The sequence below is a fragment of the Chiroxiphia lanceolata genome, chromosome 8, assembly GCF_009829145.1.
Source record: "Chiroxiphia lanceolata isolate bChiLan1 chromosome 8, bChiLan1.pri, whole genome shotgun sequence".
Classification (NCBI taxonomy): domain Eukaryota; kingdom Metazoa; phylum Chordata; class Aves; order Passeriformes; family Pipridae; genus Chiroxiphia; species Chiroxiphia lanceolata.
This window is the reverse complement of record NC_045644.1, coordinates 8,504,026-8,526,121: the sequence shown is the minus strand read 5'-3', so window position 1 is coordinate 8,526,121 and position 22,096 is coordinate 8,504,026. Positions and strand designations below refer to the sequence as shown.

The 22,096-nt window shown below is 46.6% G+C and overlaps 1 protein-coding gene across 4 annotated transcripts in view; it reads right to left on the bottom strand.

Annotated features, from left to right (window-relative positions):
• Positions 1-22,096, bottom strand: part of AFAP1L2 (actin filament associated protein 1 like 2) — a 71,384-nt gene that overhangs the window by 12,072 nt on the left and 37,216 nt on the right. The window contains exons 2-7 of one of the 4 annotated variants that reach the window (XM_032695247.1): positions 15,745-15,873; positions 15,141-15,218; positions 10,513-10,604; positions 6,643-6,733; positions 2,852-2,935; positions 373-578 (exon numbers count right to left, since the gene is read on the bottom strand). In XM_032695247.1, coding sequence (XP_032551138.1) covers positions 373-578; positions 2,852-2,935; positions 6,643-6,733; positions 10,513-10,604; positions 15,141-15,218; positions 15,745-15,873 — 680 coding nt within the window. The remainder of the gene's footprint in view (positions 1-372; positions 579-2,851; positions 2,936-6,642; positions 6,734-10,512; positions 10,605-15,140; positions 15,219-15,744; positions 15,874-22,096) is intronic. The other 3 variants (XM_032695248.1, XM_032695249.1, XM_032695250.1) reach the window with 3 other exon arrangements.

The following is a 22,096-nucleotide window of genomic DNA, read 5'->3' as shown; positions in this document are numbered from 1 at the left end:
CATATTTACGTGCATGCACATATAATCTGAAATACCTCTCACCGCTAGAGGGTCAAGTATGTGGTCAGTCTGTGGGATAAGCATCCCTTCTGCTTAACCACCTCAAATAGTTTCCCCAAAAGCGTCCCTAGGCATTTTGGGGAATTGGAATTTTGGCCACAAATGCACCTTTGTGCCTCCCTCAGCAGTCCCATGCCTACATTCCTTCTGAAAATGGAATGGAATCTCGCGATCTCTGGGACACATTTTTTGAAACACTGCTTCTAGAAGTACTTTGCTTCTGCCAGCTTGTTAACATGGCCTGAGGTGCCACTTCCCTCCCCAGCTCACACAAACAGATTGTTTTAGGCACAGAATAGAGGATTTACCCACCAGCAACCTGGTCTCCTTGATAACACACAGCTGTTTTGCCCACTGTCCCAGCCACTTCTTTCTCCACAGGAAGGCACAGATGCGGGCATCCTTCATCAGCTCAATGGTGGCCTCTGTGGATGGCCACTGATGGGTTGCTGACTTGCCTTTGCTGCTCTCTTCTTCATCATAAGATTCATAGGAACTACTAATGGCTTCACCATCTTCTATAACAAAAGCAAAGCTCTATCATTAAATACATTTTTAGAATAACTCTGAGCCTAATGCTTTGTCTCAGCCATGCTCACACATGCAAAAGCTTCCAGTGCAGGGATGTGTCTTTTGAGGCTCTCCTACAGGAGGATAATAAATAGGAAAGTAACCCTCAGATTCTTTTTTCTTTCTACCCCAATATGAATTTCATAGCAATATTTTGTGCCTAATAGCCTCCATTAGCAAACGCTCAAAAGACACTTTTCAGTTGACCACAAATTCGAGAACATTCCCTTAGACATTTTCTGATGTTTGCTGCTTCCTTCCCCCCCTCTGAAAAGATGCTTTTTACATTTTCCACTTCAAGTCAAACACAATTTTTAAGGCAACAGCAAACTACAATCAGCCCTTGTCCTCTGAATGTCAGAAGTACAAATGGTATTTGCAAGGCCATGCAGCAAGCAAACATCTATTGCATTTGAGATGTCACTCCCCTTTCCTGAGCTAACAGGTCCCTCTCCCTACTCAGCATCTAAGGGACAGCAAGAGGCTTTGAAGTAATACACTGTTGCAGCAGCAATCCATTCTTAAAAGGACTGCTATGTTACTAGGATGAATTCGGATTTTCAATACCCAGATCTAATGTATTGTAGGTTATTGGAGTTTTTAGCTGATCATTGGTACCAGACTCATCAGAAACATTAAAAATGTTCCCTCTGACTGCAGGGGGATTTGCAATGCTCTGCTGGCATTTACAGTACAGCTCTTATTCACAAGATAAGCTCACAGAGCAAGATGGTAAGATTTGGGCAGCATCTGTGTAGGGTTTTGCATTCTTGCCCTACCAAACAGCACAGAGGAATATTGTTAAGTTACTCTCACTGGAATTTAATTTTGATTCTCACCATATCTTAATATCTACATAAAAGTAATATTATCAGATTGGTGCAAATTAAAAAGAGGAAAAGCAGTCAGAAGAGAGACAAAGAAAAAGAAACACATTAGGAGCTCCAGTGAAATACATTTCAGTTGGGTTTATTTGTTCTTAAAATAAAAGGAACTGAGATGCAGTAACAAAGCTACAGCCCCAGTGAAATCTTACTCTATAACATCCCCTAAATGATCAAAGCTGCATCAAATAAACTTATTAAAAAGCAAATACTCCCTTTCAAAGTCTCTGAATGGAGCACACTACTGGCTCACCATCTCCAACTCTCCATCTTTTATGGAAAACCTTTATCCCCTTCCATGCATTCTCACTATGCAGACCTTGTCCACAGGCACCCTGCGCAGAAATTCAGATGAAGTAAAAGTGTTGAGGTTTCTCAACCCTACAAACACCAAGAAGCTGAACCTCTGCACTGCTAGGGACTTTTCCTTATGCAGCAGCAACGATGCCTAAGGGAACCTCATCTTCTAAATCTCCCTCCGTATCAACATGGGGCTAACTGCCCCTCTGGCCCCTTTTGGGAGTCTCTGTTGTCCCTCACCGAGGCATAAGGTCTCAGGCTGCCACCTTTCTCCTGGGGAAATGGCAGTTTTCTTCCATGCTCTCAGTGGGAGTCCTGGCTGCTCTTTTGTGCAACAACCATAACCACAAGTGCGGTTCCTCAAGAGATGAGCTCCTCTCTACTTGAAGAACTGCAGTTGTTGCTGGCCTGGTGACACTGCTATGGCCTCATGATGGAAAGGCATTTACCAGGATATGTAACAAGGCAAACTGGGCCAAACTTTGCCTGGGTGACTTGAGACAACACTGTGGTCACTACTAAGGCTCATGCAGTCCCAAGTCATCAGTGCAGCCACGATCTTGGGTGTCTTTATCTAAATCCACTTCTCCTTTCCTGTTTGTCTTCCCATGGCCTCCCAGGGAGCTAAATCAATGCCATGATGCAGGAAGCTCCAACCCTCTCATACACCCAAGCTGCCTCTGCCCCAGCAGAGCACCTTCAACCATTCACCAAACAGCTACTCGTCAATACAGCCAGTGTTACCACATATGAGCTCCACATCAGCGACAGAACCAGTGGAATAAGAGCTAGGGAAGTTCTCTTCATTGTCATCGTGAGCACAGGGAAAGCCACAAAAAATAACACCTTGTCTATGTAACAGGCAGGGAGAAGGGACAGGTGGCTACCCTCCATGCAGGTAATAGGCAATGCCAGGGGGAGGTACCTGATAAGCTTTGCTAAAACTGAGTTGTTGGGGATTTTTTGGTGGTGGTTTTGTTTTGTTGTTGTTGTTGTTGTTAAAAAAAGGCACTTTAGGTTTGGAAAGCATGCCATACCCATTGTTATTGTGGCATAAATAACGCCCTCAGTAACCTGCAACCCTGGCCTGGGTCCAGCTGCAGCAAGCCTACCAAAAAGACCTGCACAATCAAAAGGAAAGAGAAAGGGAGACAAAGAGAAAAAGCCACAGATAAGCAAATGCATAGAACAAGGGCGTCAATCCAGCTCAGCTCCCGGGCTCCCCTTGGCCAGTGAGGCTGTCCCATCCCTACACAACATATGCAAGGTGAGACTTCAAACAGGGACATTTTCAACCCATCCTCTCAAACAAGGCGATTCCCTTTAAAATTGAATCATTGTCATCATAATTAAAACCAGCCAGGGCAGAGGAGCTCTTTCAGCCAGAATAATTATTGCTCAGTTGGCAGCCACAGCCACCCCTCGCGCTTTCACTCTGCTTCTTATCGCGCTCTCCAATTATGCAAAGGCGGCGATAACGGTTTAACACATTTCAGCCCAGGAGGGGAGGGAAGGCAGCAGCATTTGCTGGAGCTGTAAAATGAAAGGCAGAGGCGTCCCCAGCGGAGAGGCGGGAATCCTGCTGATGAAAGAGGGACTGCAAGACCCAGCGGACTCGCTTGCCTGCTTCATTCTAATTAATACACCCACAGTTTGTTAACGTGCCTCGCACTCCCACCTCTGATGCTGCACGAAACCTCTATCTGCTCAGCCCATCTGGAAGCTTGCTTTGATGTCCTTTCTTGGCAGTGACCTCACTTATTTTAGTGGTGTTCCTATTTTTGTTTGATTTCACTACGCCCATTTGTTTGGGGACATATGGGTGTCTTCCAAGGCTCATGCTGTAATACTGTCGGAAACAGTATTGGAGACAGACTTATTGCAAGATCATGTAGTGACAGGACAATGGGAAACGGGTTCAAATTGAAAGAGAGTAGATTTAGATTAGATACTAGAAAAAATTTTTTTACTGTGAGGGTGATAAGGAACTGGAACAGGTTGCCCAGAGAAGCTGTGGATGCCCCACCTCTGGAAGTGTTCAAGGCCAGGCTGGATGGGGCTCTGAGCAATCTGATCTGGAAGGTGTCCTTTTCCACAGCAGGGGGGTTGGAACTAGATCATTTTTAAGGTCCCTTCCAACTCAGGCCATTCTATGAAACATCACCAACAGCTCCCCGGACTGCTGGCCCCTTCCCTATCCAGCCTGTGGGGAAAGGGGTAAGCACAGAGGGCCTGGGGGGTTACCGGGGTCAGGCTTTGGCATCTCTGGCTAGGCAAACCCCTGCATGTTCAGACTGCCTTTTAGCAACAGCAATCACATCAAGGTCCCAAGGCAGTTTCTAGCAATGAGCATCACTGTGTAGGACAGCTACAAGGTTCTATCAGCATCTGATAAGTCAATTTGTGCTTATTGAAACAAACGGCAGGACAGGGACCTGCAGGTTTGCCCATGCACTGTGGGACTTGCAGCCTGATCTCAAGGCAAACTGGGGCACCAGCATTCACCCAGCATCGCTGCACAGCCTCTCCTCTGCACAGCACAGCACACTTCACCTTCTCCCGAGCCCCCCAGCCTCCTCCTGCCACACACCTGCTGCTCCACATCTTTCCCTGCTCCTTCTGGCTCAGCCCGAGGCACCACCTCAAGCATGAAGCTGCCAAAAAGCACAGAGACTCAGTGATACAATGCTGTCTTCCTTCTCACACAAACCACCTTAAAAACCACCAGCATTGTTGTACACCTGCAGGTTTCTGTGGGAGGGACCTGCTGGGGCCTGCAGAGGGGACCTGTGGCTGAGCAGTCACAGGAGGCAAAGGCACCACATATCTCAGTGGTGAGAGACTGCCTGGCATCCTACATCCCATCTCTGCTGGCTTCACAGGCTCCTATCTACACTTAGGGCTGTGACACTGCTCAGTAAAACACTGAGCCCACTGGTACAACAGCAGCTCACAGCAGTCCCAGACTTACCCATTGACACCCAGAGCTGCCTCATTTTGAGAGTGCTCCTATCATATGGGCTTTTCTCTCTTTTTGCAGGGCTCCGATTTCCCATTTCCTTAGGCATCTGACTGGCCTAGATTTCAGTGGATGGTGGGTGTATTTGCATCTCTGAGCAGCAGGTTACCAAGCAAAAGCAGAGGTGGAAGCTGTGAGTGTGCTTATCGCTCCTGCCAGCCAAGTCTCTGAACTCAGGGCGAGTTTATGGAGCTGCCTGGATAACATAAGCTGGGTATCCCAGCACATGGATCCATGGCTGTACTCCAGCTAATCTGGCATATGTCTTTTTATGCCATGGTTCTTAACACATTAGCCACTTCCCCAATGTGCAGCAGGGGAAAAAAAACCCTCCATTTATCTTACAGTGCAGGCAACTGGGACCTCCTGCCATGGGGATGAGGCTGCAGCACCCTGTGCTGCCCAAACTGCAGGAGAGCTTCACCTCCTGTGCCCTGTGCATCACAGCCCTCACCTCAAGCCAAACAACACAGAGCATTTCAGCAAAACACATGGCAGAGCTGGGGGGACCTCTCCTCTGCACCCCAGCCATAATGAGCCTATAACTTTTCTCACCTGAGCTGGGGTCTATCTTCTTGTTCACTGCTGTAATGCAGTTGCAGACAAAATGGGATGGTTCAGTCAAACAAAGATCTTTTTACATCTCTCTTGTTTTGTTTAGCACTGTAACTCCTCATGAGCACAGTGACCCATGCTGAGATATGAGCTGTCCTGGAGTGCAAGGTGCTCACAGGCAGTGAGTGCTGTTCAGATACATCAACCCTCGGCCACTTTAAACAGTGGCACAGCTGGTGCTTCCCTGCCAGGGAGCTTCAAAGCTCAGTGGTGCACACTGGGGCTGGAGAGGACTCGGCTTCTCTCACAAGCAGCTCAGACTCAACAGCCAAGGGTTTAGATCCAAATCTTTTACCCTTAACTCTCACTTCTTTGCTTGCCTCAACTCTCCCCACTCAGCTCTGCCCCATGCCATGCACTCTGCTGCAGATGAGGCTGAGGAGCAGACATCTGCTTCTGCAGCAGAGCGATACAATCTGTCTCATTTGTGCTTAAATGGATTATAAAGCGATGAGATGATCAGCTCCGCTATCAGATCAGAGGAAGGCAATCTCTCATGAAGGGTGTTCACCAAAAGAAGGATGCAGGAATACATCTTAAAAAGTGAGAATCTGGGAGCTCAGCCTGCATCCAGAGGGGTGGGGAACCCACAGGGGACAGGTGTGGGTGGCACTGCTGAGGACATGGCTGGAGGTGCTGACCCAAGCAGAGAGTGTGTGCAGAGGGAACACACATGCTGCCCCCTCACACGGAGCGTGGCTTTTTAATCCAGTGTAAAGATGGTTAAACTGCCACAAGAGATAGAGCTGAATAAATAGCCAATTATAAAAACAGTTATCACTCCTCACAGACCAACAGAGCCATGGACTTTGAGCCCCAAGGGGACAATTAGAGCACTAGGACATGAATGCAAGCCACCACAGCTTCACCACTCACTCCTGAATAGAAATTTGTGTTTGACTACAGCTTATCTGCCAGAAAAACATCCAAAGAGAACCTGCAATGGTTTTACAGTGATGTTATATTGACCCAAGCATACTACTTACTTCTACAGGAAAGTTAAGATTTGAGTAATTCAGTAGTCTTTGCTTTCCAACTAGCATGAGATCTGTAATATCAAGTGTGATGAGCAGCAGAAAACAAACTTGTCACATAAGCTGTAAGAAATGTCTGTGCTTTCATTTACTCATTCTCATAAACCTCAAGTCCTCCATCTCCCACATGAACCCCTGCCCCCAAGAGTTCACGATATACCATTTACAGAGATGTCATATGGCTCAGCCTCTTCATAATATCCCTCTGGGGATTCGATCTTGGGGACTGGAGGTTGTTTTGTTTCGGGAATCTGCAAAACAAATACAGAAGAGAAAAATTATTTAAGGTAAAAACATGTCCTGGAAAACAATGGGGCACTCTTTGTCCTTTGTTTTTTAGCACTCAAGTGCATCCCAGTGGATGAGATCTTTTAGATGTGTACACCAGGATGTGGTACAGTTAGCTCAAATATAAAGAAGTTCTTTGAAATTACTGTATAATTGTGTAATAAATGGTACTTTCTTTCATACTGCTGAAAGCCCTGCAAAGCTCAACTCACAGCAGCAATTGCAACCCACTGGCCTTACCATGAACCGGGGCTTCTGCCTCCTGCACTGACCCCCCCTAAGCTGCTCATCCTAACTGGAGATGATCCCCTGTGCTATGGATTATCTTATCAGGGAGAACAATTGGTGCAATCTTGGCTTTACACTGAAAATGCAACCTGAGCAGTCACTGATCATGACTCCAAGTCTCTGACTGATAGCAAACCAACAGCTAAAAACCTCCCCTTTAGGAACTATATCAGGAGTCTTTAATTGTGCTCTGAACAAAAAATGAAGGAAATGGATAAACAACACTGATGGAAAATAAGCCTTTGAAAAGAGTCCAAGTTCTGGAAAATCCCTGTGGTGCCTGCCAAACCCCTCCCTCAACACAAGCAAGGACTGGCAGGAAAAACAGTGCCTTGATCCTTTAGAAATACCAACACATGAGAAAAAAAAAGGTGAAGTTAAGAAATAATCTTTCTACTTTTCAGGTATTTCACATGGCTGTTAACATGAGAGCAGTTTAAGGCAAGATCAATCCATTTGCAGCATGCCAGTATCATCAAATGCAAGTTCAAAGCTGCCCATCCTGCCCTCGACATTTACACCTGGACATTTACATCTTCCTGCTGCTGGTGCCCAGAAGCAGAAAGGCAGCTTTGAAGGAAAAGGTTTTCTGTCAGCAGCAGCCTGGGAAGGGAAGCTGCTGAGCCTGTGGGAGTGAGGAACCCTGACCACACCAAAGTCATGCATCTCTGCTCCCACATGGGCGAGTTGCCCCTGGCTCTGCCAACCTCCTAAACTTCTCTAGTGTTTTGGATCAAAAACTCCTTCTTACGTGGGTCTGCCAGATGCTGTGAGCAGACTCTGAGCTTGCATTCTGGAGGCAAACATCTGCTGGAAAACATTTGCCCTCCAAAGACTTAAAAGGTTTAGGAACTTGTCCTAATGCGTTAAATTAAAGAAACAAAAACAAACCCAGTCACTCCAAGCTTTACTTAATCCCTTCCCTGGCCAGGGAATGTGTCTGTAATTGCCATCTGTGGTGGCCTCTTGCGTGTAGCCAGCTCACATTCTGCTATGACCATAAACAAATTGCCTACACAAAGAAACGCTGTGGGTTTATTTGACACCATCCCACAAGTGTCAGGGAAGGGGTTGCTCTGTTTTGTTTCCTACAGACAACGGAAGCCAACAGGGACTAGGTGGGACTGCACCTTAGCTGTCCCAGAAGCTATTTTTTTCTCTTCTTTCTCTAAAAGTGTGGAGTTGTTTTCTCTCTACCTTAAGTCAAAGGGTATATATGTATCATTTAACCATGCTGGCCCTTGCAGAACATGTGCCTGTTGCATTATGGCACAACGAGCATGCAAATATAACCACCTTGGGCATCTGCATCCACCCCTCGTGACTTTCTCTGTGCATGGCTGTGGACAAAGGAGCTGCAGCAGAAGAGACGTCACCAGTGTCTGAGCCACAGCCTGCAGAACTCATTGTTTTAAGGTTGCTTTGGGACAAAGCCAAAGAAATTAGTGGGATCCAGCTGGGCCACCCCTGTTGGGTTGGCCACTGTCTGCTGGTGTCAGTGGACACCAGGGACAATCTGCTGCGCAGAGCTTTATCACCAGATTTCTCCTGTGTCTTAAAAGACAGGTGTACAGCAACACCACAGGGTGCCTTAGCATCACCAAACCACAGAAGACTCCACAGAACTAAACCAGATCTAATCTGAATGCCTCTCCTAAGCTCCCAGTTTCCATGTAAGGAGTTTACTCCCTCCTCCACCTCTGCTCCTGTCCACACTGGAAGCCACAAATGCAGATAGGGAAAATCCATTTTCCCGCAACAGCAATTTGCACACATTAAAGCTCTCCCCAGCCCTGCTCCTTGAAGGACACTCAGATACCTCTGCTGCCAACAGCTCACTGACACTCAGATGCTCACAGCAAGGAGGTACATGGCTGCTGTATGCAAGGAGGGCTAGCTCTAATGGTAAGAAGGTGGGAGAAGGTCATTCCCAGCACAGGTCTGCGAGAAGACAGATGGCTTAGGTACCCTTCTCAACTAAGGTACCCTTCTCAGCTAAAATCCAGACTATGTTTTTCTAATTCCCTCATTTAACTTCCTGATTGCCCAATCAGAAATCTGGGTTGCACCAAGCACAAGCAAAATGCCTTGTGCGCTGCTTCCTCAGTTGTGCTTTCCTTCCACCACTCTGCAATACTCCTGCCCACCACAAAACCCAAAGCCAAACAACGATTCCTGCTCTGGTCACTGCTCCCTCTGCTCCCAGGCAAATCCAGCTCCAGTACTGTATTTCCAGGCAGCTGTGTGGGCAGAGCCCTCAGGGGCTGGAGCAGCTCCCAGCAGGCAACTACACTGCATCTGGGGGTTTGTCAGCTCATCCCATCTTACCCCCTTGCTTTCCCAGATTCTCCAGCTAACTCCAGCTGAGACATAGCCCTCTGGGTAAAAGTCCTGGGGCCTCACCCTGCCCTCCTTCCTGGGAAAGGAGCAGATCCTCCTTTGTGGTTGATGGATGCACCATCCCATCCTCCTCCATGCCTCCCCCTCCTCCCCATACATACTCTCTGCCCTCCTTTCCTTTCACATCCTGAAATCCCAGCTACAGCAATTCCTACATTGCATCAACTACTAAACAACATCATCCAGGGTCTCAGGGATGACCTGTGCCTCTCTAGGACAGCCAGGCTGGCTGGCTGGCACGGAGACAACATCTCACTGAAACCTGATGGTGTTTACCTGATTTATAGCTGCCCTACGGAAAAATCCACAGTGCCAGAAACTCCTCCTCGCAGACCTGTGGGCTGTGCAACCAGCATAACACCAGCACCCAATGCAGAGACAGCACCAGGTGCTGCAACTGCAAGCAAACCTCTGGTAATGGCCAAACTGAGGAAGACTCTGCCAGCAAGGGAGATCCTGGTACTTCCCAGGGACCACCCCAGCACCCTGCAGCTGAAGGATTTGTGACTTTTACAAGTTCGTGTCAGCAGTCCAGGCACAGCTGCTTTACCACTCAGGAGATTTCCAAAGCAACAGCCAAGAACCACCATCACCTTTGTTTCATTGAAAATCTCACTTCTTCTTTGAGCCTGGATTGCCATGCAACAGATATGGGTCTCCCCAGCGGGGAACACAGCCCAATTTTCCAATTTTCCCAGTGCTCCTGCACTCACGGGAAGCTCAAGGTTCCCACAGCTGCCTGCTCCATCTGTGCACAAGCCTTGAGAACCACAGGGGTTTCTGGATGCCCAGACATCCCAGGCCACCAGCCAGCTGCAGCGCCTGCACCAGCCACACACTGACCTGCAGTCTACATAAAGATGGAACATACAGCTGGAAACCCCTAGTTCAATATTTTATTACTATTTTTTAAATAAAGCTCACCAGGACTCTTTGCCTCACTCACTCCCATGGGCAGAGGTCTCTCCATCCAGCCATGCTGCACAGTGCATGACAACAGTGAAGCATCAAGGGGTTCAGATCCCCAGGAAAGCAAAGGATGTACAAAACTTACCTTGGGAGGGGGAAGGTCTGGCAGGCTCTTCTGAGGAGGTGACAAATGCAGTCCTGAGTCTCCATTGGTCAAGGAGTTTCTCTGATCCAGCACTGCAAGCCAGAATCACAATTATATTGATGACATGTGGCACCTCCCAGCAGAACACTCGCTACCCTGGGCTGTGCTGGAGCAGTGAGGTGCTATTTCAGGAGGAAGCACAGTGACAATTACAGGCAGGGCTGCAGGGCCACCATGTCATTTCAGGCCATAGCCAGGAATGTGACACTAGGACACCCAGCAAAAGAGCTGATCTCTGGTTTTAGGGCATGTTTTTCCTTCTGAGAAGGCCAGACCCACTGCTGAGACTTTAAAGGGTCTTGAGAAGCAGCATGGGCAGACACTACACAGTATCTGGAAATCCACGGCACTTTAGTCCTTGTTAGCTCTGATCCTTGCTGCTGTGAGCAGACAGGTTGGTGACTATCTGCTCCTCTGCTGCCTTTCCCAAAAACTGGACCTAACACCACCCAGCTCCCAGGGCAAATTGCAAAGGTGGCTGTCTAGCTGACTGCACAATGGCTTATAAAAGCCAGCCACAGAGTAATCACTGCTGAAGAAAGAGCTGCTCTTGAAGCAGCCCAGGCCAAACATGTGAAAGGGCATATGGCAGCACAACCGCTCCAGGCAACCCGGGTCTGCCTCTGGAGGGTCAGATTTTCCAAGCAGTGATTCAGTAGCTGGAGGAGTACACTGAAGGCTCAGAAAACTTGTGTTCAGCCCCTCTTCCTCCACCACAGAATCCTTGGGTGGCCTCAAACTTAAGTGCCCAAATCCCACGACCTCTGAGATACTGCAATGCTCGGGAACAAGTGAAGAAAGGCACAAATGGCTGGAAATTTATAGACTTTGAAGGCATTATCTTGTACAGAGGGAAAGCTCCCTTTTACAGCGTCTGTCGTCAAATACCTTGGAGAAATGAGGCTAAGGTAACCAGATACTGCAAGTCCAGTAAATTAAGTAAGGGAATTAGCTCCAAAATCTGGAGTGAGCTGATGCTGTGGCTCCCCAGTCACCTGCTGATGCTCCAGCCACATTCCTTGGGCACACACAGAAACCACCAAGACATCACACAGTCAGCCCAGCAACAGTCAGCACTGTGCTCAGAATATATGAGCAAGAACTTTGCTGCATATTTCTGGGCTTTAAAAATAGAAGCTGGAAACCACATTACTCCGTTCATGGGGCTCGGAAGCCACAATGACAGCTCTCCCCTGCCAGGCTGCAGCCTGCAGTGCCTGGCCTGATGGTACAAAAGTCCAAAACATGTCTCTTGTGACAGATTTCTCCCTTTGATGCTGGTCTCCTGGTCATCAGCACTAGCTGACTTTGATAAGTCATGAGGACACAGAGGTCCACGGACAAACAGACACCGTCTCTAAGCAGCTGTTTGCACCCCACAAGTAGGGCTCCTGGATGCCTTGTAAAGTTCACACTAAAGCAGGTGAGACTGTTCAGAGTAAAGCAGGTGAGCCTATGACAACAACTGATTGTGGGGAGATCCACCTACCAAAATACCCCATGATTATACTGCCAGAGTCACACCTACAGGCTGCTGTTGCAGGTTGTTGGCCTTTTCTGTAAAGGAGCAACAACGTGGCACTCTCAGGGCAGACACCTTCCATCAACAGCAGCTGCTTGAGGCCATTGCTACTTTTGTAAGCACCAAAACCAAGGTTAAGATTTCCTAAAGCCACAGTGGCTATTCTCCAAAAGGGGATTATCTCAGCACTCATGGTTGTCTACACAGGGAACTTTTTAGGGGCCTACTGAGCAGAGAGAATCAGACAAGTCAACTCGCATCCACCTGTGTCAGGCAGAGCCTCCCCTGCTCAGCTCCAAGGAGGAGAAATCATTGCAGCAGCAAAAACCACCATCAAACCCTTCACAAGTGGTGTCCATCTGTCCTTGAATCTCCAGAAAACCCAGCAGTCATCCCACTGAGCCTCACTGTGCCAGGAAAATGCTGTTTGATTTCTGTACCAGCAGTTCCTCCTCCTCCTCCCACCAACCTTGGAGCATGGGATGGAGACCACAGCTTCAGTCCTCACCCTGCTGGAAACCTGCCCACCTCCATGGACGCATGCCCATGTACTCCAGCTGAGGAGCAGAGCAGGATGAGATGGAGCTTTGATTTTCAGGCTCTCTGAAAGAAGAACTGCCACTTTAACCTTCATCCTGACAAGACCCCTGGAAGATGTTCCAGGGTTTTCTGCTCTGTGGTGGCAGAGGGCAGCTATTGCTGTGCCCAGTGTATGAGGACAAGCATCCAATGCCTGCCTTCAGTATGGAGAGTCTACACAGCAAATGCTGTACATACCCCTTCCTTCTCTGGCTACACATGCCAGCACCACAAATCACAGGCTGTTTCCTTACTGGGATGGGAGGGAAGGAGTATTTTTCCCTAGATGAGCACTAACACTTTGCAAGTGTCCTCTGATAAAGATGTCTCTCTAAAACCTGGAGTTTGGAAAGAATTTAGAAAAGAGAAGGAAAAAGAAAACCCAGCCAAAATCCTGCTAAAATTCACATCTGTACTAACTGTTACTTATCTGTGCTCTCTGTTCTTTGTAAAACTGAATGTTACCTGGTATTTGGGCTAAGAGTCCACCACATCAGTCCCACCTCCCAGACTCCTGCCCCACAGTGCTGACTTCCAGGAGATGGCATTTGGCTCACTGAATAGCCCTGTGAACTTACAGGGTAGAGACTTGCAGTATTTCTCTAGTACATGAGATCAAGTAAATGATGGTGCCTTCATCACCCACAGCAGCAAATTCAATTAATGTGCCACAAAAGGGCACCTCAAAAGCAGTGTTGTGTTCAGCTTAAATCCTTATTGATGAAATTGCAAGCAGATACAGAGAGCAGTCAAATACAGTTTTTGCAGAAATAGCATATTTTGAAGTTTGGAGGTGGGACTTCTGGAGCTGATGTACTATCACTTTGGAAAGCACTTCACCCTATGCTGCTAGAGCACACTTGAGCACAGCTACTGTGATGAAGAAACTCTGCAGGGCACAAGAGGTCCTGTTGGCCTCAGCCACAAAAGTGTTCTCCCCCCATCCCATCACAGGCCTTTGATGCACAGACTGGCAGTAGATGAAAAGGGTAAAGGGAGCTGCAGAATCACGGGGAGATCCATATCACATCCCCTATCACCAGTGGGCACCAGGGCCCCCTCCTTCTGCTAGACCTGAACCTGCAGGCACAGACCTTTCCATCCAGTTACAGAGACAGGATCAGGGTGTACACCCAGCTGCAGCTGTGGCTAAGATCCCACACATGTGTCTTACTGACTTCAGCATTTCCAAATAACTCAGAAATTTTACTTGGAATAGGGAGGTTGTTGAAAACAGAGAAAGAGAGAAGTGCCAGGTCCCACAGGGAGTGACAGAGTGGGCAGGCTCATGGCCTTGATAGGGAGAAGTCTGAAATAAAAGAACCTAAACCTAAAAATAAAGTTTCTGAAATTTGCCCCATGTTTCAGCATGGCGGATGAGTGCAAGCCTTGCTTTATCCACCCAAATGAACTTCCATAAAGAGATATTTCTGTTGCTGCTCAACTGCTGGGTGCTACTGGGAAGCTGTGTGATCCTGTTATAGAGCATTACAGCATCACCCAGAGGGCCCTGTCTGGAGATCATGCTGGGCCTGCATGCGTAATCTGGGAGGACATCCTGTCTTCAGGGGCATTTGAACTTAACCCAAATTCAGCTGCAGGTAGTTTAAAGAACAAAACAGAGCAAACAAACAAAAAACCCCACCACAAAGCAACAAAACCAAAACAAACAACTGCGGAAGTGGAGCAATCCCAACTATTGCAGGACCAGCACATCAACAGCAGGCTGCATTGAGGTGTCCTTGTCTCATCCCTTTCGATTGGAAACTCTGGGGTAGGACCAGCCTCTAACTAGGAGTGCACTAAGGAGATGTGTGTCACTAGTAATCGCATTCCACACAATTATCAAGAACAACTTTCACGATGAACTTCAAAGAGGAAGAGCATTTTTAGACAATTATGTTCTTTGCTGCGTTACAAATTCAAAACCTGGCTAATCTAAATTGGAAATGAATATTTTATCTAGGTTTAATTTCTTAGCTTGTACACCACAGAACTCTTGCATCCCTGGGAGATGAAGGTACTCTGCCTGTGCAGATGGTAAGGGTGCAAGCTGTGCCCAGGAACTTGCTTCAGTGATGACACAGAGCATCTGGGCCAGAGCAGAGCAACACAGCAAAGAAGACATATACTTTTCGAGGTCACAAAGAGGTGAAGTGACTTGTTTCGTGGCCAAAGAAAGCATGAAGGCTTCTTTAAATATTTCAGCCACTGGAGCTTCAAGCCTTAGAAGGCAACATTTTTATCCTAAAATAAAGACCTCCAAAGTGCTACTTCCAGGAATAACCTCACAGTGCTGGCAAGGACCACTATTTCCAAGGGAATGTTACAAAAATGGCAGTCCTTCCACACCATCAACTGCACCAGCCCTCAGAGCTGCCAGAGCACCAGCAGAGGAAGGCTCTAACTGTGTGTGCCTTCATCACCCTGTTAGACACGATGCAACCATTAATTTTTAGCTCCCTACCTTTGTCGTGGTCGTCTTGGTCACCCTGCTGTTTATGGACTGTCACTTTGTTCATATAAATATACTCCTCATCGCCACCTGCAACCAAAGGGAAAAGTGAACTCTATACCCACATGTTGCTTTTACAGTGCTAAGTTTTTCCACAAAGACAGATGTAAAAAGTGTCTCCGCTGAGTACATGTGGGGAGAGAATGTTGGTTGAGAAAACGTGCAGGAAAAATCCCAAGCAATAATAAAAAGCTAAAAAATAGAGTGCTTTATAGTCAGGAAATTCCATAAGTTAAAATTTCTACTTAAACATTAACTTGGCCAAACAGTACATCCTGTGTATCTTACAAAGTGGATTAAATAAACTTAAGATTTAATATGGAAAACAGAAAGGATTAGGAATCTTGGGAATCCTTTGCTTGTAAAGCTGGACACATAACTATAGTAATTTTACATAAACAATTAGAGGTCATTGCAAAAATAAACTCAGTTTCATTTTCTCTGTCTAATTTTCATGTCTCTGCTTCCCACCAGCCTCCAAAAAAATGCTGCTCCAAGACCCTGCAGCAATTCCCATGACAGCCCACTGCCCCATCCGTGGTTTTCCACGCCATACCACTGGACTTGGTGTAGACTCGCAGAAGGTCAGACAGGAAGCTCTTCTTCACAACAGCAGTGCTGCTCAAGCTCTCCTTGTCCAGTATCCTCAGAAAATCTTCAAGCTCTGTGAGCAGCTGCTCGAGAGCTACAACAGAAACAGAGACAACTTTTGGCAAAGCAGTTGAGTTGTGTGTCAAAAGAGGACATACATTAATTCCATGTGCTCCAAGACTCTTTGCATTTTTCTGCCCAGAAATAATTCATATTTAATTTTCCAGCTTGAGCCCTACCTCTATTTTTGGGAAGAAAGTGGGTCTCAAACTGAAAAAGTCTCCGACTTCCCTTAGTCTGTTCATACATCAGTGAAATCCTATGTAAGTACCTATTCTTCTTCCAATAGGACTTTTTCCTCAAGAGGGAAAACCTGAGGAACTCTGAGCATTAGGGCTGAGATTACATGAAAGCAGCTTGCAAGATCTTGATACCTGCATCGTGAGTCCTGGTAAACATCACTCAAGCCTGATTTGGCTTGGGATCTATCAAAGCCCTGCCTTTTGCTTCCTCTTTCTAAACCTCCTCCTTGCTTGGGAGGGAAGGGGCCCTGGGCAACCTGGTCTAGTGAAAGGTGCCCCTGCCCATAGAAGGGAGGTTGGAACCAGATGATACTTAAGGTCCTTTCCAGCACAAACCAATCTATGATTTTTTGATTCATTCTATGATTATTTCTCTCTCTGTATTGATTTGAAAATGTTTATTATGTGTGTCTTTCAAAAAGAGCACAAAAAAATTTCCCCAAACCCCCGCATACATAAACCACAATTCAGAAACTTCTCAAGCTATCTTGCTTGGGTAGTGGCCTCACAGATCATTGTACCACGTGGAACTTAAGACAGTAGCATCTCACAGAGCCTTGGGAAATCCTGTTGTACCAAAGACATGCCTGCATACCCGAAACAAGCAGCTGGGACACACCACTCCCCAGCACCAGCAGCTGAGCCAGGCCAATGGGTTTGTTCTCCTCCTGGGGAGGTGCTACACAGCTCTGCCACCAACAAATCACTTCTCTGACAGGGCTCATGCTGAAGCAACAGACGTTTAATTGCTTGCTTTTGTTCACACCAAGGTTTATCGCGGGCTAATTAGCAGCAGTGGCAGGAGCCCATTCTGGAGAGGAAATAACAGGGTATTATGTGGAGAGAGAGGAAGCGCCGGCGCAAGAATGACAGTGTGTGGGAAAAACAGGCCAAACCCAGCTGGGACTGTTCCTCCCTTCTGGAGGCTCCCTTGCTACCCTGCTCCATCGGTCCCTGATGCTGAGGATCTGTGGAGGAGATGGGCAGTGAAGCTTGGGTTTGACACCACCACGCTGCCAGCCAGGCAATGACTCCTCAGCACACCACCAGGGAATGTGACTTATGGATAGCTTAACTGGACAATGCTCCATTCCCTTTACTTACAGCATTTCCACATTGTATGATCCCATGGTACCCCTAAGAGTCACAGTTCACACCAGTGAACTAGGAAAGTGTTAATATTTTGGTTTCATAATACAAAACATCTGAGTATCTCTAGCTCAAAGAGCTATTACCTCCAAAGTGACAAAGAACATTTGTTAAAGGACAGGAGATAGCCATCACCTTCTTACTCCCCCATCTCTAGTCATGAGGCAACCTTTCCTTGGGTGAATACAAGTTAGAAAATTGATAAATATAGCACAAATTATACTGTAAAGGTTTATGTTGCTAGACACTAATTGAGAAAACTTGCTACTGCTCTCAAACTGTATTAATCTTCACTAGCTTGACTGTAAAAGTCTAACGACTCCAGATCAATCAATAACAGCTCCAGAGGAACTGACCAACTGGTAGTTACACTTCATTTTATACCCTCTACACCAAATTAATTCTCTTCAGTTTGATTTAGGACCAGTAGGGAGTGGAAAACATCTGCATCGTGCTGTGTTGACTTGAATGGTTTTGCTAGCTGCTGCTCTGCCCAGAGAAAACAAGCATCACTTCAATAAACAGCAGCTTTTTTCCATAAACTGTGAGGAAACAGGTAGTATTTGCTGACGACAAAATTATATGCCACTTGATACCATTAAGCAATGAACTGTGAGATTTGGTGTTAAATCTACTCATAACTGGCTCCTCTCAAACCCTAGGGACCCTGTTTCTTCTAAGTTTAAGAAAACCCCACTAGGGGAAGTCACAGCCTTGCTATACTCATCTGCTTCAGTGGCCCACTTCAGAAAATTTAAATTGAGGTCAGTTCCTGCTGGTCAGGCCAGCTGGACAGGACATTTATGTGTCGGGGTGATACCAGAAGAAATACCACAAAGAACACCTAACCTGAATTTGAAGCTTCAGAAGTGGGTCAGCTCCCAACATCTGCTCACGGGGATGTCACGACAGTGGGTTTGCAGGGAAGGGGGTACAATTCCCATTCCCTCTTCCACCCCCACGACTGCAGAAAATGACTTTATTCTTCTCCCAGGCATCCACAGCTAGAGCACACACAAGGCTGAGTGCTTATGAATAGCACAGTCCATACAGTAGGTTACATTTTCCAACCCACCAAAGCTGAACTCAGGCTTCTAGAGACTCAAAGCAGCTCATTTAGGATGTGATCCTGGGGACACAGAGGTCAGTGGAAAGACTCTGTCAGCCTTGAATGGATTCAGAGTTCAGGGACTCAAGAGAGATTAATCTTGCTCTTCTCCAGCAAGAAGCAGTATATAAACCATCTGCTCCTATGCAAGTATCTCACTGATCTCAGCCGGACATTCCCAATCCAAACCTGATATCTGCAAAAAAAACCCACCACTGACCATTCTTTCTCTTATATCAGAACTAATAGCATAAGCTAATCCTTATCAGACTGATGAATGTGGGAAGTAAGAAGAACTAATACGGTGAGGGCCTATAAGATCTTCTGTGCAAGCAAGCATCACGGCAGGTCCCAGCAGGTCAATAGGATTAAAAATAATAGAGAGCCCTTATACATCAAACGATCTCAGGATTTCAAATGCTGGAAGTTACTGACTGATCTCAGCTAAAGACCTATCGTGCTGTGGTGATGATGTATGGAACATGCTGATGGTAAAACCAGGTTGGAGGTTATCCAAAGTAGCCTGAAACAAATGGTTCTCCCTCCAAGCTGCCCTGTTTTGCTCTCCTTACCTTAGCAGTTTAGAAACGAGAGCACATAAAGAGGTAATTCCTGTAGCTAGGTTTGCTCTGCAGGGCAATAGTTGCAGATGTGAGGAACATACTTGCAAAATCAAATGGCTGTGAGCAGCAGGATGAGAGAATCAGAAGTAGACAGAAGCCCAAGTCACAAGGCAGTGCAATTCTTAGAGGGGCTTTTGTGAAACTTTTTTCCACAGCTACATCACTCTTCTCAACTCTCATAGCACTTCTTTGTAACTCAAGTAATCTTTCTGGCACCATCTCAAATAAATACATCCATACCATTTGCAAAAATTCATTTTGCTTCGTGGAAAACACGAGATTACCTCTAAGGTTAAGACTGTCAGAAGAATTAAGAGGCTTGGCCAAGGTCACTGTGAATACCTGTACTGAGTCCAATCCTCTCAAGCCCCAGGATATGACCTACTCCAATTTCTTACAAAGCATGGTCACAGATCTGGGGTACCATTAGAAATCACAGCACAGCTCATGTCATGTTCTTCTCCATGGCAACAGGCACCAGTAACTGGATAAAACCCATTAGGATTTCAGAATGCACATTGGAGAGAGGTGTAGGAGCATCACAGTCACTGGAAAACCTACAATTTGCATCTGCAGTGAGTGGATGATCATCATTGAAAGGAGTGTATTTTAAAGTGTATAGAAATATCACGTCTTTACTGATGTAATAAGGACTTACGGGGGGGTTTACAATCAGAACTACCAACTCCTTCCTCTTGCATGAACTTCACTGGATGATGAGATATGTTCTCCCTCCTTTTACTCCAAGACAATGCCCTTTTTACAGAAACTCCTGGGCTGCCTCTGCCCACTGCAGACTCTCTGGGTTTGAAGTCTGCAACTTTGGTCACAGCATAAGCAAAGAAATGCTTTAAACACAACTGATCTGTTTCAACAGAAATTCAGTGGCAGTAGGGAGAGCACTTAAAAGGGCTTCTTTTGGCAGGAGTCTATGCCTTTCTTTGCAGACAGAAAAGTCTCTTGCATTGCAGCAGTGTCTATCCTAGTTCATGAGAAGCTAGAGCCAAGAATGAAGCAGCTTGCAAAGACCTCATTGAGGAAGCACATTCCTTGCAGAAGAGCTGCCAATTTTGCCTGACACCAAGGTCACTGAAAGGTAAATGACCATTAAACTAGATTATAAAAGCCATTCCTACCAATAACCACTGATCTCTGTCATTGTGCTACAATAACAACCTACATCTACATCTAATTACTTCATGTCTTGGCCTTATGAGGAAATGGAAAGACAGGCTCAGAATGAACTTTCATTCAAGTGTTTTAGTAACCACTGGGCAGGATTATGTTAGACCATTTAATCTAAATTCAATTACTTATTTTATCAAGGTAGAGGGCCCCAGTCACCAGACAAAAAACTGTAATAAGAGATACTAAAAGACAAACTCTTTTCTCTGCTGAGATGAGAGGTGAAAGATAAGGAGTATCATTTGCTAACAGGAAACTAAGGCATAGAGAGATTAAGTGATTAGCCCAAGGATACTAATAATATATGCTCATATTCTTCAGCAGATCAGGAATATGACCTAGCTTTTCTGTGTCCCAGCCTGCAGTTCTTGCTCTCAACTCCCCTGTTCTTGGATCCCAAAGTGCTGGGAGATATCCCACCCTCTTGCCCAAAGCAGGGTCTGGGTTTGGTGCTTTCAGCTTCACCCTTCCTTTCTAGAAGGGGCTGTGCTAAGCTGCTGGAAAACAGCTCGATTTCAGCACCAAGTAAATACCTGCCGCCTGTGTCATGCCAAGCTTTTTGCGTCAAAAACTTCAGAAACTCCCGAGACTGTAAAACTGGTAAAGGCTGGTTCATGAAGGCCTCAGTCCACAGGAGCAGAGGGGCTCCTGAGGGGTATCTTGAGGGCGCTGCTCAAGCCCAGCCTCCCCAGACTGCCTCCACCTTACAGTACCTCCCACAGCAACCTCTGGGCCCCCATTTCCTGCTGACCAGCCCCGGCTGGCAGCACTGGGATTCCCCAGGGGCTGCTTTGGCAGAAAGGAGTTCCTTTCTAGCCCTGGTTTCTTTTTTTCCTTTGCTGCATAAAATGAATAGGGCAGCTGATGAGCGTGCAGAGAGGACAGGCGGGCACAGAGGCAGCATTCAGGCCGCTGAATAGCAAGTGCTGTCAGAAGAGCAGGAGGAGGACCCAGCCCAGGCCTCCTTGGCTAATTTGGAATCTTACAGTAACAGTTGGGCTTTGCAAGAGGGAAAAGTCGCCCACGGTTGCAGCTAGAGAAGGCCATTCTCCTCAGCTGTGAGGAAAGGCAGATGTGTGGATGGTGACAGCTGTAACAGCTGGATGACCCCTACACCGGGCCACCTTCCAAAACAGCAAAGCAGATCCTTCCTCAGACGAACCAACTCTCCTCATCCTGCTGGCTTCAGGGTCTTACAGAGAAAGGAGCAGTGAAGAAAAGGGCACGGCAATGCTTTGGCCCTTCTGCAGCAGTTATGTCTCCTCTGCCCTGCTCTGGGTGCCACAGGCTTTGGGACACACAGGCAATGGAATGCAAGGAAGGACAGGTGGCAAATGGCTCGTCCGAATACAGCACTGGGAAGAAGCAACTTCTCTGCTGAACCCCAGAAAGCTGCTCCTCTGAAAAGCATCCCCTTCACACTGAAACCCCACCAGCCTTCACCCAGGGTGATGAGCAGAATAAAGCAGATGAGAGTAGACTATGGTTTACCACTCTGGTTTTGATCATCAGAAACAATGCTTTACTTCCCACACTTGTCTCTGCAGTGACTGGAGAGCCTTCCTTCTTCTAGCTTTTCATGGGAAGAGAATAAAAATCCAGCCCACTGTTGTCCAGTTGAAACTCCTCAGTTTTTTTCCCCAACAGACAAATAATTATGAATATGTAAATATTTGTAGAAAAAAGAGATCTCCCCACAGCAAAGTGAGAAGTGCTGTGTTTATTGAAGGAAAACCCACAAAAACCCTCTCCAAGCTTCTGGTAAACAATGAACTTTCTCACTGGAGAATCACTGCTAGATTAAACAGAAGGCAAAATTCAGAGTCCCGAGACAAGCTAAAATTCCTCAAAATAACAAAACTGTAGAACCGAAGAACTATCAGAGTTTTCCTAATAAGCCAGACAAGTGTCAGACAGTTACAACCAGTGTCACAAAGCTGTCTGACTTTC